The sequence below is a fragment of the Sipha flava genome, unplaced genomic scaffold, assembly GCF_003268045.1.
Source record: "Sipha flava isolate LNK unplaced genomic scaffold, YSA_version1 72_pilon_pilon, whole genome shotgun sequence".
In the NCBI taxonomy this organism is placed as follows: domain Eukaryota; kingdom Metazoa; phylum Arthropoda; class Insecta; order Hemiptera; family Aphididae; genus Sipha; species Sipha flava.
In genome coordinates this window covers 695,345-714,910 of record NW_020273612.1, presented here as the reverse complement: position 1 = coordinate 714,910, position 19,566 = coordinate 695,345, and the positions used below count along the sequence as shown (strand labels likewise).

General features: G+C 25.7%; 2 protein-coding genes across 2 annotated transcripts in view; one reads left to right on the top strand and one right to left on the bottom strand.

Moving 5' to 3' along the window:
- Positions 1 to 19,566, bottom strand: part of LOC112692272 — a gene marked incomplete in the record, with an annotated part of 273,649 nt that overhangs the window by 166,417 nt on the left and 87,666 nt on the right.
- On the top strand, positions 10,500 to 18,587 carry LOC112692273. Its single transcript, XM_025566886.1, has 26 exons — positions 10,500 to 10,589; positions 11,279 to 11,420; positions 11,916 to 12,006; positions 12,101 to 12,212; positions 12,836 to 12,930; positions 13,145 to 13,216; positions 13,280 to 13,378; positions 13,443 to 13,822; positions 14,008 to 14,101; positions 14,202 to 14,310; positions 14,385 to 14,479; positions 14,560 to 14,631; positions 14,723 to 14,815; positions 14,998 to 15,284; positions 15,509 to 15,599; positions 15,667 to 15,778; positions 16,149 to 16,243; positions 16,437 to 16,508; positions 16,606 to 16,704; positions 16,763 to 17,139; positions 17,308 to 17,401; positions 17,490 to 17,598; positions 17,677 to 17,771; positions 17,843 to 17,914; positions 18,004 to 18,096; positions 18,272 to 18,587. Exons 2-26 carry the CDS (start codon positions 11,280 to 11,282, stop codon positions 18,529 to 18,531), a joined length of 3,309 nt encoding a protein of 1,102 aa, XP_025422671.1. The 5' UTR covers positions 10,500 to 10,589; position 11,279; the 3' UTR covers positions 18,532 to 18,587.

Genomic DNA, 19,566 nt, shown 5'->3' with positions numbered 1-19,566 from the left:
TTACATTTTATTTAGAACGTTCTTTTTTTAACATTTTACATGGTTATGAAAGAGTGGTATAGTTAATCCATTGTTCTATATGTTCACTGTAAGGTTAGCTTTCTTGATAAAGTCTATTATTTTTTTTTTTTTTTTTTGGTCCGGGATCGAATGATCTTTTGGTGATATGGTGTTAATATTTGATTTCGTTTTGGTGTTCTAATAAGTTCAACATTGAATAACATGTGATTAACAGTGATTTACAGTTCACAGAGGCATATTTCATACCTGGGTTCGAACTTCTTACACATTTGGTGAGAATGTGTGAGTCTAGTATGTCCAACGCGTACTCTGATGACCACGATCTCCATATGCCGTGTAAGCTTCATTAATGGGTTTGACCATTTTTTAATTTATATTAGTATTATTATTATTTTTATTTTTTTTTTTTGTTGGTTTGTTTTCCATCGATTTCACCACAAAGAATGGTCTTTAGAATTTATAGAGTCTTGATTTTTTAGGTCATAAATTACATTTTCATAAGTTACATATTCATTTATTTACTGTCCGAAGATCTTGCGGGTTTCATCACTAATTTGCCAGTGAGTTCATTGCCTGTAATACAGATATGTAATGGACCCTACACGAGTGTAATGGTTTTATGTGTTGTGACGATTATGTTATGGATGTTTCAGCAGAGATTGCATTTGATATGTAGGTAGGCTATTGAGGTAACTGCGCCCGGTTAAAGTCGCTTAATAGTCTAATAGTACTAATAGGTAGAAATATAATAATATAATACGAGTGCTAATTTAGTACGTGTATTATAATCAAACGTTATGCACAATCAAGGTTAATTTTATCGGAAAATAAAACGTGTTAATTATTGTTTTTCGTTACACCCGATACTATCTCTTTTAACCATATAATTTTTCTTCGAATGCAATAATCTGGCATTCATATGAAAATTTTGAATTTTTTTTATAGTTTTAAAATTGAAAATTATTATGACTTATACATTGTCGATTGATTATATTTAAACATTATAATTTTGTAACGTTTAAATACGTATAACACATATCGTTATCGTATAACGTATTATCATTATAATGATAAGCTTATGATATACTTATTACATTGTTATGTTTGTGGTATCAAATCATTAATATTAACGATGTATTAAATATTCATTAAGGTTAAACACTCATTTACCATGATTACAATTCCATTAATAGTATTAAATGTTATCATTCATCATCTGGCGTTACAGATAAGATTTAATGAATTTCGTTCGGTATACTCTGGTACGTTATTACACGACTACGATGAAGCAAGTACTGTATTTAATTTACCAAATGTCTTTTCAAAAGTTTATCACTTCCCAAGTAGTGACTAATTTTTATCATCGAATTTTCATCAACAAGAGTATATTAATACTAAAAAGGTAATACAACTACTACTACCGCTATAACATTGAACGCCACAGTAGCTTTTTGATTTTCAACATGCCTCGATTTCGAAACGTATAATTAATAATGATGTTCAAGTCGTCAAAACGTTAACCTAATACAACTTTTGTTAAACTTATTCCGAAATTATATTTCATGATAAGTATCACATTATTTTAAGTTTGTTATACATAAAGTTGCTCAGCCATCTTCAAATGCCTTATATTATCCTCTACAACGTAAAATTAATAGTTGAAGTGTCTAACATTTTGAAAACGAAATGTGCATTATGTGTTGACAGTTTATAAATAAATAATCCGTCAAATTACATTTTGCCTTTTCACAATGACTGTAATACACCACGGTAAGATTTGAAAAATTGAAACAAAAAAGCCTTAAGATTATAATCGTATTATAATATTAAAGTACGTTCTCAAATGAAAATGAATATGTATTTTTCAGTTTTCAGTAATAATTTTCATCTTTTGTATTTTAAATTCAACAAGGAAAAAAAATAACAATTTTAATTTTTAAAAACCTTAAATTGAGACCAAAAAAGAAGAAATAAACAAATAATTATTTATTGAAAAAAAATTTGCATAAGTTCTTCACTATTTAGTATTTGTCTATACATATTTTACATATTATGTTACAATATTATTATCATACTCGAATTCACTGATAAACTTACAAAGTATTTTACTAAAAAAAAATAATAAAAAAAAAAAAAATACCTAATAAATTATGGTAAATTATTACAAATTACCAAATGTTTATTAATTGAAGTCTTTTAATTTCTCTCCTCGCCATATCTACGAGTATATAGAACATTTATAAAACCATAAACCCATATAATTGTTTTGTATATAAATATTTTCCATCAATAAAATAACAGAGTTTCTTAATATATACACAAAAAACGTATTAAAGTATATTTAACATTTTATTTCACTGTTATGAAAATATTTTATATTATCTTGCATGTTTTATATCTAATATAATACTGTAAGAAACAAAAATGAATACCTAGCTACTAGTGCGTTATATTATTATTAGTCAAAAATAACAAGCTGTTGTAAATGCAAAACTAACGACACAACAATATGGTGTATATTAAGTATTCTACTTTACAACATATACGAATAACATATATTTTAAACTTAATATGTGGTTATTTACTATAATACAGTCACGTATTATAAAAATGATAAAATGTTATGATGGAATGGAAAAACTGTTTTACCTTGTTATTCTGAATAAATGACTTACGAATCACAAACTTTTCCTCACGAATACATTAAATGTTCATCGAAAGTAAAATGAATAGTTAAATTAATAATTGTATCGATTAAATGATTTATAATATTATACTTGAAAAATATTAATATTTATGTTCAACAATTACTATAATCTTGATTTCTTCAATTCCAACCATTTAAATTTTATTTAAAATATGAGTTATATATTATTAAGGTAATAGAAGATATACGTCTTAAATGTGATGTAAATATTTTGCATATTTCAAAAAAGTATATTGTGTATTCAGTACATTATAAGAAATGTTTTCAATTTAATCAAAATATTTAAAATTATTTGTTGTATTGTATAATATAAAAGAACATCGATCATAATACAAATGTGATGGAATGGATCATTAGAATTTTAATTGTTAGGTATTATATTATACATGAAATATGCTATTATCAAGTCAAAAGCACAATAATAAAAGTTAAACAAATCTCCGTTTCGAAACTATTAAATGTATGAGTTAAAAGAAAAGGACAAAATGTATAAAAGTTAAATGGGTTGAAGATAGGGGTATCGTAATACATATAACTCTGAAAACAATGTTAAACTATTTTATTTTAAAAAAGCTTCTAAGAAGCACTTAGTTTATCGTATTACTTACGAGATTATTAATACACTTAAAATATAATATTATATTTCAGTTTTGAAAATATTAAATGCTAACAAGTTTATCAAAAAAAAAAAAGAATAATAATAATCTGTTGTAAATATATTAAAAAATATCAATTTATAGTGTATTAATGGATCGTAATTCAAATGACTTAATAGCTGACATTTTTCAATATTCTAATATTTAAAACCTTTTTGTAATATGATATTTATAATGTTAGTTAAGTTTTCAGATTTTTAATTTTTATTCACATTTAGAATAATATATTATGATAAATTTAAAATTCTTTGAAAAAACTGGTATTTCAAACAGTTTAAGAACTAAAAATACAAAAATTGTATTATATTAATTGTATAACAATTTAATTTTGTTAAACCATAAATTCCAGTGTTTTTTTTTTTTTAGTAATTATTGGTAGAGTTTGAATATCTTTATATCAATTTACTAAGAAATTTAAAAAAATGATTTATTAATGCCATATCAATAACAAGTTTTTAATAAATTACCACTTTAATAAATTCTTCAATCGATATAGGTATCTGAATTATATTAGTAGGTAAAATGATTTACAAACTGCGCAAAAAATATTACACCTCAGAGGATAGCATTAAACTCAGACAACATAAAACACCAACGTTTAGTACAAACTAAAAAATAGTATTGAGGAAATTACAAAATCAGGAATAATGAAACACATAGCCAAATGACAACGTCAAATATTGATTTATTTACTAACTTTTGAATAATAGGCATACATTTAATTAAATAAAATTGTGATTTCAGTATATTATTATTATTTATAAATAATAATAATATTGTTATACGCATATAATCTATAGTAATATAATGGTTTATTGACAACCATAAAAAATTACAAGAATTTAAAACAAAAAAATTGTCAAAAACAAATTTTACATTTGAAAATATTGGTTATAAAATTGAATAAATATATTTTTTTTATGTTGAAGCTGTCGATAAATGTGTCAACATTCTTTGATTGATTTAATGTCATATTATTGATATTTTCATAGGTGACCCGTCATTTGATCCGGTAAATGATATCATCCGGCGACAAATGATCCGCGACATTTGGTCCGGTGAAAACATATCCTGTATCAAAAAATCCAGGGCAAAAATATCCGATAATTTTTTTTATTGTTATGCAAAATATGAACAATAAATAAACAAATAATATAGTCTTATAATCGAACATTTTTTAAACTAAAGCATGTTATTTTTAGGTAAAATATTATATATAATTCATAATTTAAATATATCTATAAGTCTTTAAACTATAAAATTAAAAATTAAAATTATGAGCGATGCCTTTTAAATAATTAAGCAAATTGGTATAATCATAATTTTGTACATTTTTTTAAACTTTGTCAACGTTCTTATACTTACGTTTTTTTGCTGAATTAATCTCACTTAAATTAATTTTCTCGATTTTTGCCTCTTGCAGCCCTTCTTTCTTCGAGAAGTTGATAAATTTCCATATCATGGTATGGTGAGATCCTAAACTTGTATTAAAAGCATGATGCTAACCCTCAACATCGTTATTAGTAGTTCGAGGAAAATCCATAACTACATAATTGTAATAGTTCTACATTTCTATGGGAAATATTGGATTTTTTCTTCTTTTACGAACTGTACAGCTCAATCCAAGTTTTTTCGAAATAATATTATTATATTATATTATAATATTATATTTTATCAATCTGTACTATTCTTATAATCTAAAACTTGACGATATAATACTAATTTCATTTGAAACAAATTTAAACGTACCTAATATCACTTATTGTAGTAAAAAACATTTATAATAATTATTTAAGTAACTTTTTTAAACAAATTTGTTAATAATGAAAAATTATCGTATATTTTTGATACAGAATATGTTTTCATCGGACCAAATGTCGCGGATCATTTGTCGCCGGATATTATTTACCGGATCAAATGACGTGGAACCCATTTTCATATTGACTCGCATTTTTGATGACAATCATTATTATTTTATTACATTTTAAATAAAATTAATTATTTAGAGTGTCTTCATATTCATATGTGGCTATACAAATATATTTGTATATATATATATATATATATATATATATATATATATATTTATATATCTACATAAATTATAAATTTATTTTATATTTAATATAAAAATTACGTGTTTAATAAAAAGATCCAACGGGAGAAAAACTATTTTCAGATTTCGGAACTTTTGATAGCTCAACCACAACCAATTCGACCATTCATATTTAACATAATAATACATCATAAAAAAAATAATAAAATCTGTCCCCAAAAAAAAAAAAAAACAAAACAGAAATACATGTTTTGAATTATACTTAAACCTATGTGTGCTTAATATGAATTTTTAACAAATTGGTAAAGTATTCACCATTTAACATTAATTGGCATTGCCAGGTTTTTGTAAAAATAATATTGATTCATAAAGAATTGTAATAACAATTTTATAAATTACAATATGTATAACTTTTAAGAAATAATTTGTTTTTCGTCTGTTAAAAGAACTGAAACGACCAGAAAATAATACATTATCTGTAACTGATATTAAAAATGCATACATTGTACACTAAAATTACAAACATTTAAAGCCTGTACAGTAATGTAGTAGTAAAAAATATAAATACGGATTGTATAAATTCAATATAAGTTTAAATTTAATGGTATATTCCTACAAGAAATTAATTAAAATAAAAACAACTTTACTGGTAATTGAATAATTTTGCTCAAAAGTAAAACATTTCTTTCGTCACTATACGGAAAAAAAAAAGTATAATAATGTACGTATCGACGCCTGAGTTCAAGACTGCAATATAACTCAAATTATGAAACTACTGGTTCTAGAATGAAATAAACGACCTCTAGAGATGGATAATGCAACTAAAAGTTATTGCGTTATAGAATCGAAATCGTCGTAATTTTGCAAATAATATCACGAAGATAACTCAATTCTGAATATTTTTGAGTTATTACAGTCTTGAACTGAAGCAACGATAATATAGTGCGTTTTTCTATATAGTAATAGTTTTTTATAAATAATACGAATATAACACACAATATGGTATAATTATGTACCAATATATAATTTGTTTGTAATATGTTTGTAACAAATGTTTAGGTATAGATACTATTAATAAAAAAAATTCTGGAATCTGACTTAGGTATGGTTCCAATTTGTTTGAGTAATCGAGATTCGATAGTATATTTAATTGTTTTATCATAAACTCCCAAACTTTTTCGAATTATTCACAATTAGAATTATGAATATATATATATATATATATATTAATGAACATTTAAGTTTACTTATATGTATATGTTTTAGATCATATGGAAATTAGTGTTTTTTCAAAAAACCTAGATTCTTTTTAAATGGTAAAATGTTTGCGAATTACTTATTATTTTTCCAAATGGCATGCGGTTTTTTATACCGACTAACAGCAGATGGGCATTATAAGAACCATAATTATTATATAGTAATAACCGTTGTTCTTATTTTTTTTTTATGGTTGATTGTTTACTTATACAAAAGAAAAAGCAATTGAATTATTATAATATATGAACTGAATAAGTATAATACCTATTATATTGTATAACTAGTTTTGTTTTATTTTACTAACAAAAAATATTACATTAAAGTATTGATATATACAATATTTATTTATTTTTACATGTAATTTATTCGTGGAATTTTGAGCTACACAGTACATTATTTTTTCGACAAACGCATCTATTTTTTTTTTTGTATGATTTTTTACAGAAATTATTTTGATTACCCTACTCTCCAAATTGCAAATGTCACTTCGCTATTTATCTTAATGTTATTTTTAGATTTGGTATTTTGTCGAGAAATTCTACATAAGTTTTTGTAGAACATTTTCGCTTAACCACGTATTTATGATGACAAACTGTTTACATATTACAATAATTATATTGCACTTTTTTTTTATTTATTTATTGTTAACAGGTTAGGTTAGTTAGTTATCTTTTGATAAGTAAAATATAATAAAATGTTAACTAAATATCAGCATTATAACTATAAAACAAAATAAGAAAAAAACATGATTGAGAGAGAGAGAAAAAAAAAAGGTTGTAATTGTTCACGTTGACTCTAACAATAAAATACAAATATTAATAATATTTAGTTTATGTGATAAATAATCTTTAAAATAAAAAAAGTAAAATTGTTATCACTAAAATATAATACTATAATCACTATAATAATCGTAGTTCTTAAAAGATATTGAATAGGTGGGTTAGGTCATTGGTTCCAATCTAAGGTGATTTGAACCAGTATTTTTTAAATATATAGTCGCCACTAATCAACTACATCCTATATAAGACATTCTTTCATTTTTTTTTGTCTTATTTCGTAACTTCGATCATTTTAATATTGGTAGTATTAAACTTGTTAATAATAGTTTCAGATAAAAATAAAAAGACATTTCGATGAAAATAATTGATCTAGTTTTAGAAAATTAACCTTGTACTTGGATTCATTTCTACTTTTTTTTTTTTTTGGTTTTGTAAAAAGTATTGGGGATTTGAAATCAAATATTAAATAAAATTAATACTTCAAGTACAAGTACTGTGTTCATTTTTTTTAAATTCTAGAAACTGTGTAAGAAATTATTTATAAATAAAAAAAAAATTCCAATGACGAAATAAGACAAAATCAATATACATATACAATATGATCAATATATATTTGAAAGTAAAAATAGTAATATATGTTCTTAAAGTCGTTGAACGGTTGTTAGGATATAAAAATTGTTGTAACGTGACTACTCGATATTTGAGTGCAATTCAAAATCATGAGGTCCTTATAAATTTTACCATCATAAATATTAAATAAAAAAATGTAATTTTTTGAAGTGGGGGATTTTTTAAATTTATGTTTGAATAAAATACGATACTATATACTAAAACAAATATGATAGTTTATTATTGAAATAAATAATTTGCTTTTAACTATTATACCAAAGGAGTGAATTAAAAAAAATAACTTAGTTATCCTCTACTTATATTATTATAAAAATTCTTTGGATATGTTATTGGATGAAAACTACTAGTTTACTAGAAAATATAATCAAAAACATGCTATACAAAAGAAAATAAATTAATATTGTATTTATTTTTAAATAATTCTATATTATAATTCTATAATCATTGAAAATAAAAGGAACGAAGACCAAACATATTAAATTAAGTCTAACAAGAAACTATTTGGGAAACTAGTGGAAATAAAACACAAGAAACTAAGTTGGCTCGTTTATGTACTAAGGGCTAAATCAATAACAAATTATTTACTAAACCAAACCCTGCAGGGAAGAAGAAAAATGAAAAGATTAGAACAGAGATGGATATACAAGGGAATGAGGGAACTAAGATAACTAGGGATAGACAATAATAATGAATTAGCTCTGGATAGAGACAGATAGAAAAAAGTTTGTACTGCAGTTATGAGCCTTAATGGACTCTAAATCTGAAAGAAGAAGAATTTATTTTTAAAACAACTAGTACACAATATTTTTATATCATTATTTTATAATATTTATAATATGATTTAAACATGATCACATAATGTAATAACATAAAAGGATAAAAGGACACGAGGCAAAGGATAATGATATAAATAATAAATAAATGCATTCATATAAATTATATATTGTTATTTTGTTGCACAGGTATTGAACCTTTTGAAGCCCTATAATAGATAATGATAATAAATAATAGATTGTTTAAAGATAAACGATGGTAAAATTGATATGTTATTATTTCATATCATATTCACATCTGATCAATGAACATGGTTTCATTGTTAAATAATCGTATTCAAACAAAATTAATTTGAAATTCAATAAAAAATATGTTAATTAATCAGGTATTTAAAATAATAAATAATACATTTCACCTTCGTTCTTTCAGAGTTCTCATACAAATCAATATGTCACATTATATTTTCTGATCCTGACGTGAAAAATGGACGATAAACCTAAAATCGATGTCACATATCGATTCAAGTAAAAAATTTCAAAAGATTCTTCAACCATTTCAGAAAGACCCTGTAAAATCTGTTATGTTTTAAATGTATCAAAAATCTTAAAATTTTAAAAATTATAATAATAATATTGCTTCTAAAGCTAAAGATCCAAAATTCGAAATAAAAATTGTAATTAGTTATTAGAAATAAATAACGTTAAAGAAATATTTGACTGATTTTGGCTACGTTGTTGTAAGTTTCTTAAAATCTATTGGTGTGTAATTAATTAAATTTAACAAACGCAATAGATATAATAACTAATAACTGAGGTAGACTATCTTATGTAAATAAAATTATAATAAATAGTATTTATGAACATAGAAACAAATCTCATGTATGTTAGGAAGTTCGGACAAGAATATGGGTAAAATATATAATTATTGTAATTGATCCGTAACCGGTTGAAATGTCTTTAAATTGACTTTAAATGAACTAGGTTTGCCATTTTACAAAATAAACAAGTAATTAATATGAATATCTATATTTTTAAGTAACTATTAATACGTTTTTAATTAATTTTTAGACATTAAAATAATGGATAATGAAATTTGGGTAAATGTAATTTGGGTTGATTTAAAGTATTATTAATCCTATACTAAGATCAACCCAAAACAAAAATCGATATTATTAATTAGTTTATAACACCATTGTTAAGCATTAACAATATACTTTAAAAAAAGTATATTGTTAAGCATTAACAATATACTTTAAAAAAAGTATCTAACAAAATTGATTGAGTGCTTAATGAAAATTACAAATAATTTCATAATAAGTATTATTAAACTTATTAAAATTATAAAAAGAAAAACAATAATGCTTTAAAATTCGAAACCTGATAATCTCGTAAAAGAACAAATAATTATATTTTATACATATATATATTTTTTTTTAATAACTCAGTAATATTCGGTTTTATTCGGTTTTTGTATGTGAAATATATTGTCATAAATCATTTTACAGTAAACATACATAAAATCGAATAAAACAAATATTAAAATAATGTCACAAATCAGATTGTATGTACAGAGATTGACATTGATTGACTGTATTGTGTGAAAAAAAAAATTATGTTTACTAGAAAAACGACTATAAATAAGAGCAACAGTCATACCGATAATCAACTTTCAGTTCGTCTTGTTAGGAACTCGAAAAAGGCAACTAACAGGTAACATTTAAAAATTATTATTTAGCACATTATTTATTAGATTTTGTTCACAATCATTTACATATATATATTATCACATTTCAATTCAAAATCAATTTAAATCTATGCACGTAAATTAAAATTAAAATTAATATAAAGTAATATAGTATTTCTGTTTTTAGTTTTTAAATTTATTTAAAAACAAATCGTATACAATTAATGTATCTGATAGCAAAATTAATTTTTTCATTGGACGGAACTTACTTAACAATTTTAATATTTTATGTGATAATAATATATTAAAATATACCATGTAGGGATAAATAAAACAACTAAAATTATAATAAGACTACAATAACATTTTTTACTTTTATCACAAATTTCACTGAGTTCAGGATGTATAAAATATATATTTTAAACGTTAGAATTACCATTAAAACTTTTAATTTGTTTAGGATCGAGAACAACCGATGTTAAAATAAGGAACCCATTTTTTGTTACACGTAAATAATAACGACGATAGTACCTATATAAAATCTAAAACAGTTTTTGAAAAATTCATTCGATTTAACTTTTATCTCTTGAACAAACCGTGAAAAACGTCTCTTATATTGATTATGATTGTCACAAATATTATTAGTAAAATTAACAAATAACAAAAATAACTTAACTTTGAATATTTTATTAATTTTATGTATTTGTGTTAACAGGATGAGGGCTGTACTCTGTCTTTTTGTTCTGATTTCTACTGCATTAGCATGCCCATGCAGTCCACCAGGTGGTTGCAGTTGTGGAGAAAAACCAAAGATATGTAATCCTGCATGGAATGTTAGGACATTTGATTCACAACAAGTGAGTACCAGTTTAATTTCCACTAAAGAATATTTTGCATAGTAATTATTCTCATTTTGGATCACTCTCACTCCATTATAATAATATCATTGAAAGTAATAGGTTTTCATAGATTTTTTTCTGAATAAATAGTTTAATGCATAATCTGTGCTATTATTTCAGTATGTATACCTACAAATTAAGGAATTATAGTATGATATTGATTAAATAGTGTATTATTGTCATTGAAAGTAAATACAGTGCAACCAGTATAGTATATTTTGTAGGAAAAGGTTCATGAGTGAAAAGTGTAATAAAAATACTTAAATACTTAGTGAAAATTAGTATGATATATGATGATGCCACGAATACTCATACCGTATGCACAATAATATAAACTATATAATATTAATATATTACTTAGAAATACCAAAATAAAGTAATCAATTACTTAAGTTTAAGAAATAAATTGTGTTTTTATTTAAAATTAATTCAAAGGGGTGGGGTTATGTATAGGCAACCACAGCAATCCAAGGAGGATGGTATTTACAGTTGTTCTCACCATTTTTAATAAACGATGCAAACCCCCTAAAAACTGGATTATTTTGTGAGTAGTAAACGTTTTCAAAACTACGTTCGCATAAGGAATTACATGTATATATATAAATAAATATTTTTTAATATTTAAAATCTTATTACAGCACCCCAGTATCCGACTTCTAACCTCAAAATAATGTTTAATGACACAACTCCTTGTGATTCGTTTGACTACAATTCAGACTATATTATGACTGACATAGCCTACAATCTAGCGTAAGTATTTGTAACTTTGAACCCTTAAATAATAAAATAAAATAACTATAGATTATGGAAGAGAGAATGCGAAAACCTTCCCAAATCTTATGATTTGGTTATAAATGAATATTTAAAAGTATTCCTATTCAACCATGGCTTAAAGCTTCGAAAAGTAGTCACGCTGTCATAGTCAAATAAACTAAAAAAAAGACTACACACAGGTCATATTAGCTTGTATTGCCCCTACCCTACTACGGTGGGGATTACTACGACTTCTAACATCTGCTACTAAATTTTCCATTTCTCTCTTCTCAAAGAACTCCGTTATAGGTTTTGTTTTCCGCTTATGATATCAACTTTTCCACCATAAACGTTCTTTCAAGTAATAATACAATACATATATTTACATAATTATACTTACACTTAATTTTATACTTCAATTTGGCTTTCAAATCTAGCAGTGTGAGCTTTAATAATCGATATAACTGATTTTTAATTAAATATTATAACAATTGTTGAGTTATTATAATATGCTTGTTAAAATATCAATAAAAATAAAAAAAAGTAATAAATATTTAAAATAAAAATACTACTTAATTATATCAGTGAAACGAACAATATTTTATTATTTTTATTTAAAGCACACAACGAGTTGAAATAACAAAATCATTATTCAAGGCAGCTTATGGCAACAAAAGTCCATGGGCCATTTTCAATATTGGTACAGCAAAATACTGTAAGTAAAATGTTGATAAAAATCAATAATTTATTATTTATGAAGACATTTCAATAAGAATAAAATGTTGTTTTTCTGTACAAAATATGAATACAATAATATACCATAAGTAGAAAATAATGAACGAGATTTTGAATAAAAATCATCGAAATGAAAAAAAGCATACTTTTCAAAATTGAACTACTTACTAATATTGAAATAAATAAATTTTCAGATGAAAATCCAATAGTCGAAATCAACCCATTCACAGATGATTTATTAATCAGACATGAAATTGATACCATATGTAAGTACAAACAACACGTATAGAAAACCAATGATGTATCTAACTCACTAATACGTGTTATAGACGAAAGAGAATACACACTTGCTTGCATTGGATCTGATGAGTTGTGGCAAGACTATTTGATATTTGTTCTAATCAATCAATACGATAACTTCTTTAACAGTAAGTACAAAAAAATAAATTGGAAAAGAATATTCAAAAACGAATCGGCTTCATTAATTTTTAGTATACGACAAACATGCTGTGTGGGTGTTCACGAGAAGCCCATCCCCTTCGCCAGCTACCTACAAGAAAGCATTTGATGATCTTAAGAAAAGTGGTATTAATCCATACTACTTAATGAGCATGGACCAATCAGTAGACCTTGCAAGTATACCAACCGTCAGTATCGATGAACTCTATGGTATCACAACAGAAACCGTTACAAAATCAACTCAAGTCACATCATCGGATGGTACTACATCACAATCTTCAACCACCACTACAGTGACGACTGTTTCAACCGTTAACTTCGTGCTGAATCCAAACTACGTTTCTCCATATGAAATCGATACCTCTCCCTTAACAGGAGACATCAAAATCTTAAAGCTGTTAGATACAGATGCAGTAAGTACAAATTCATAATAATAATAATATATGTTATTTTTTCAAGTTTGTTAGTATATTTTTTGGATACGTTCTAGCGAAAAATCTAACTTTTTTACGCTTATATGCATATATTTTGTTGTATTTTACATAAATATATTCGTAAAAATATATAAAATTTGTTAACTAAGTAAATTTATTTTCAGCTGACCAACATCTTTAGTAACAAATATTATTTGAAGTCGGCCATGCCATGCAGATATTACAGCGAAGATATTGTTGTTAAAGGCGGTCTTTTGAGTTAGTGTTGGATTTAAAACTCTATTTTCATAAAATAACATATAATTAATTTACTATTTGGTATAAAATATTAAGTGTAATTATTTTACGTAATACTTAGACACGGCCTTCCCTGCTACTTCAATTCAAGTCGCTTTCGACTATACGAACAAGGCACCATGGGATTACACTAGTACTCGCTATATGATTGACCGTTCTATAAATGCTATGTAATTATCTTTGGATTAACTACAATATTATTTTAAAGTAAATAATTAACTTTAACTCTTTCGTTTGTTTTTAGAACTGGTGAAATTCAAGTAACAAGGAGCATAATTTCATCTTGTTATGATGGATCCCATCCTTACAACGCCATCTCAGTGTACACCGAAGGATATGGTAATATTGAACATTAGAAATGCATGATTGGTCAATACTCAATGATAATAATTAATGTTTTATTTTATCTGAATGCATAGGTCCCACACCTATTGAGGAGGTCACTATATTAAACTTAGACGGATCGGTTAGCAAGTCACCAGGAAGTATTTGTATGTTTATATTTTATATAAATTTTACTGTCATATAATTCGATTGACATTGTTTTTAAAATCGTATTCATAATTTTTTCTATTCTTACAGACATCCAACAATACGTATTATGTATTGCAGGATACCAAAAAGATGCCTTCGTAATCTTCTACCTCGCAAATAAGTACAACAACTTGTTCAACCGTAAGTGCATTGTTTATTGCAATTGATTTATTTATTAATTTTATATGTGTTTTTGAATATCCCTACACAACTTTGTCAAACGATGTAGTACCACTTTCTAAATGTTTTTCATTGTTATTGTACTCACTTTTGATAAGAGTTCATGTTGATTAGGAATTCACACGTTTTATTATTGTTGATAGCTAACAGTCCAGTCAATCCATTGTACGTCTTGACTAATGACAGATTCCCATCTGCCAAAGTCATCGAAGATATCAATCAAGAAATCCTTCGCATTGGATACGATTCTCGATACTTAACAAATGTTGACCAAACGACCGTAATCTCCGATGACTACATTTTTGAAGAGTCATTCTTCTATCCATCAGTCCCTCGTAGTCTTGTTGGACCCGGACCAGTTACTCCTTTACCTGATCTCCCATCATACTTCCCACCTCAATATCAAGTCAAAACTTTTGAATCCCAACTCGTAAGTAACATTATATTGTACAATTTAATGAATTATTATGAGGCAAAAACAAATGGAACGGTCGAGTTAATGAATAATAGAATATTGTACAATTTCACAATTATTTTCCTTTATTTTTTCAAAAAATACTTATTTAAACATAAAATATACTTTTAATTTATTTCTTCTACAGAAAAAAAAATTAAAATTGGTTTAATTCATTATCTATATGATATGTTATATAGGCAACAAAAGCAATTCAGGGTGGATGGAATCTTCAATTGTACTCACCTACATCAATTAACAACGCACATGCGTTGAAAACTGGACTCTTTTGTATGTTAATATGTTCTAATATTAATTAATTACATTTTTAATCTCGTATTTGAAAAATATTTATTAGATCCTCAATTCCCTTGCTCCAATCTCAAGATAATGTTTAATGATACGACTCCTTGTGATGAGTTTGACTACAATACAGACTTCATCTTGACTGACATATCTTTCAACCTTATGTAAGTACTTCGAGTTTTAAATATTTATATGAAGAGTTTTTAAAACTATTTGTTGAATCTAAATAACAGTTTTACGTCATGGTTTCATAATTTTATAGTTGAAACAGAAAAATTTGATCATTAACAGAAACTCTTAATAATACATATAATAAAAAATAAAATATAATTTATTTTATTTTATAAATATAATTTAAATAATTTGTGTGGTTTTAATTTCACAGCTTGTATATTTGTATAATGAGTTATAAAATTATAATTTTCAAATACTTCAATTTAAATAACTGAAGTTAGAAAAAAAGTCTTTAATATTGGATTTAAAATAAAAACATAATAAACTATAAAAATCTATAAAAATTATACTATTTTACAGAACACAACGTGTCGAAACCACAAAATCATTGTTCAAGGCAGCCTACGGCAACAAAAGCCCATACGCGATTTTCAACGTTGGAACAACTAAATACTGTAAGTAAAATATCAACTGACAATAATTTATTTTTAAAATATCAGAACATTAAGTTTTCATTTCCTGATTTAATTTATTATTAAAACAAAAAATAAAATTACAGGACTCTATAAGTTAAGACCCATTGAAATTATCATAAAAATTAATATAAATATTGGTCACTGTTTAATCTGAATCATTTTTCTTTTCCAGTTGAAACGCCGATAGTAGAAGTAAATCCATTCACGGACGACTTATTGATTAGACACACAATTGACACAACTTGTGAGTTCAAAAATAAATATGGAAATATGAATTAATAGTCTTAAAATTATTTAACCTAATACGATATAAAATATAATAAAAATATTTCATATTTCAGATGAAAGAGAGTACACAATTGCCTGTATTGGTGCAGACGACTTATGGGAAGACTATTTGATATTTGTTTTACTTAACCAATACGACAACTTCTTCAGCAGTTAGTAAAATAGAAAAAAAAATATTAAATAAATATTACAAAAATAATAAACTTTTAGGCAATGACAATCATATTATCTGGATGTTCACGAGAAGCCCGAATCCCGGCCCAGCTACCTACAAGAGAGCATTTGATGATCTTAAGAAAAGTGGTATTAACCCATACTATTTAATGAGCATGGACCAATCAGTAGACCTTATAAGTATACCAACCGTCAGTATCGATGAACTCTATGGAATCACAACAGAAACCGTTACAAAATCAACTCAAGTCACATCATCGGATGGTACTGTTACTACTGAACAATCTACCCAAGTGACGACTGTGTCTACTATTGACTTCGTACCGAATCCTGCTTACATTTCCCCATACGAATTCGATACCTCTCCACTATTCGGAGATATCAAAATCTATAAGGACTTGCAACCAGACGTTCTGAGTAAAAATTTATAACATTTATTATGCTCCAAAATTATTAATATTTCTTTTGTGGATAAGTTCCAGCAAAAAACCTAAATTGTTTTCGCTTATATACAATTATTTTGATGTGTTAAACAAATGTCTATATAAAAAAATATATTATCAAAAAATATTAATTTTCAGTTGACCAACATCTTTAGTAACAAATATTATTTGAAGTCGACCATGCCATGCAGATATTACAGCGAAGATATTGATGTTAAAGTCGGTCTTTTGAGTAAGTGCTGGATTTAAAACTGTATTTTTATAAAATAACAAATAATTAATTCAATATTTGATATAAAATAATAAATGTAATTCTTTAGACACGGCCTTCCCTGCCACTGGAATCCAAGTCGCTTTTGACTATACGAATAAGGCAACATGGGATTACACTACCACTCGCTATATGATTGACCGTGCTGTGAATGCCATGTAAATATCTTTGGAATACATTAATTAGGATATTATTGTACAGTAATTAATAACCAAACTATACTCTTCGTTTTTTAGAACTGGTGAAACTCAAGTAACAAGGAGTATCATTTCATCTTGTTATGATGGATCCCATCCTTACAACACCATCTCAGTGTTCACCGAAGGATATGGTAAGAATTTTAATTGGCTCGTTCAATGTTCAATGATAATAATTAAAGTTACTTTTAATCTGGATACATAGGTCCCACACCTATTGAGGAGATCTCTCCTTTATCCTTGGATGGATCAATTTGCAAATCACCAGGAAAGCTTTGTATGTTTATATTTTGATAATTTTGTCTACTGTATACTACGATGGACAATATTGTTGGATTGTATTTAACACTTTTTCTGTTTTTACAGACACCCAACAATACATTATTAGCGTAGTAGGATACCAAAAGGACGATTTCGTTATCTTATATATCGCAAATAAATACAAGAACTTGTTCAACCGTAAGTGCATTCATTATTGAAATTTATTTATTTATTAATTTTTTTATGTATTTTTTGAATTTCCGTTTACAACTTTAGTCAAACAATGTGAAATACCACTTTCTAACCTTTTGCCATGAGTTAGCATTAGCTATGATGTGCATTAGTAGTTTACATTCTTCGTTGTTATTTACAGCTGATAGTCCATTCAACCCATTGTTCGTCTTGACTAATGAGAGATTCCCATCTGCCAAAGTCCTTGAAGATATCAACCAAGCAATTTACCTTTGTGGATATGATTCACGGTACTTGTCCACTGTAGATCAGACCATAACCATTGATGAAGATTACGTTTTCGAAAGTTCATACTTCGAAGTAGAAACAGTAACTACTTCCAGCGCATGTCAGACAACTGTGACAAAATCAGTTAAATCAACACTAAAAACCATCTGTTAATTTTTGGCTTTTTGAGTTTGAAAAATATTATTTAAATACCTTTTTTCTTAATACTCGATGATATTATGAAATAAATATAGATATATAAATATAAATATAAATATTTATTTAAATATAAATATAGTATGCATTTCAATTAATAATTTTTTTTATTTATTACATATTTTCTCCTACTTATTTTTTTTTTTTGTTTTTACTTCAAATTGCAGCATCGCATGTGTTAAATGTTGGTCTTATTAAAACTGAACATTTATATTGATTAATTTATCAATTATATTTGTATTAGTTTATTGTACATACAACAATACATTACAACGTTTTCATATTTTAAAAATATAATTCACTTTTTTTGTATTACTACTAAGAAGTGATCATCAATTTTTTGACTCGTGACCAAAATTTTTTGACTATGATTTTATTGCACCCTAAATAAATTAATATATCAATCTTTGTAGGTAATATTTTATTGCACATAGGTGGTGTACAATGGTGTACAATGATTCCGATATATACATAATATATTATTTTACTTAATTAATATTCATTACAATTCATATAATATGTTAATCTAATATTGTAATAAAATTTAAAAAACAGTACACGTCTGACAGCCGACTATATAGCACTTGTTTGCACTATCGTGATTGTGCATTTAATAGCTTTCGATAGCACAAAACTTTCGAATCACATATATAGGTAATATAATTTTATATTAATTATCCACCTTATCGTGAAATGAACAACGATAACAAGACGCCGATCGTTATAAATAAAGAATATAGTCTATTTTCATCGATCTAGGCAGGCACGTAACCAGACATATTTCTATAAGGGGCCAACATTTTTTGGCCCCTTTTTTGTAGTTGTATTTATCAAATGTGCGTTCGATATCCGTATTTGGAATTCCTAGTTTTCAATCTATTAATTCACGTACTATTGTCTTATCTCAAATTATCAAGTGACGAATATTTATAAAATAGAATCTCAGAATTTAATTTTTGTTATACGATCGTTAATTATATGGAATGGCGTATG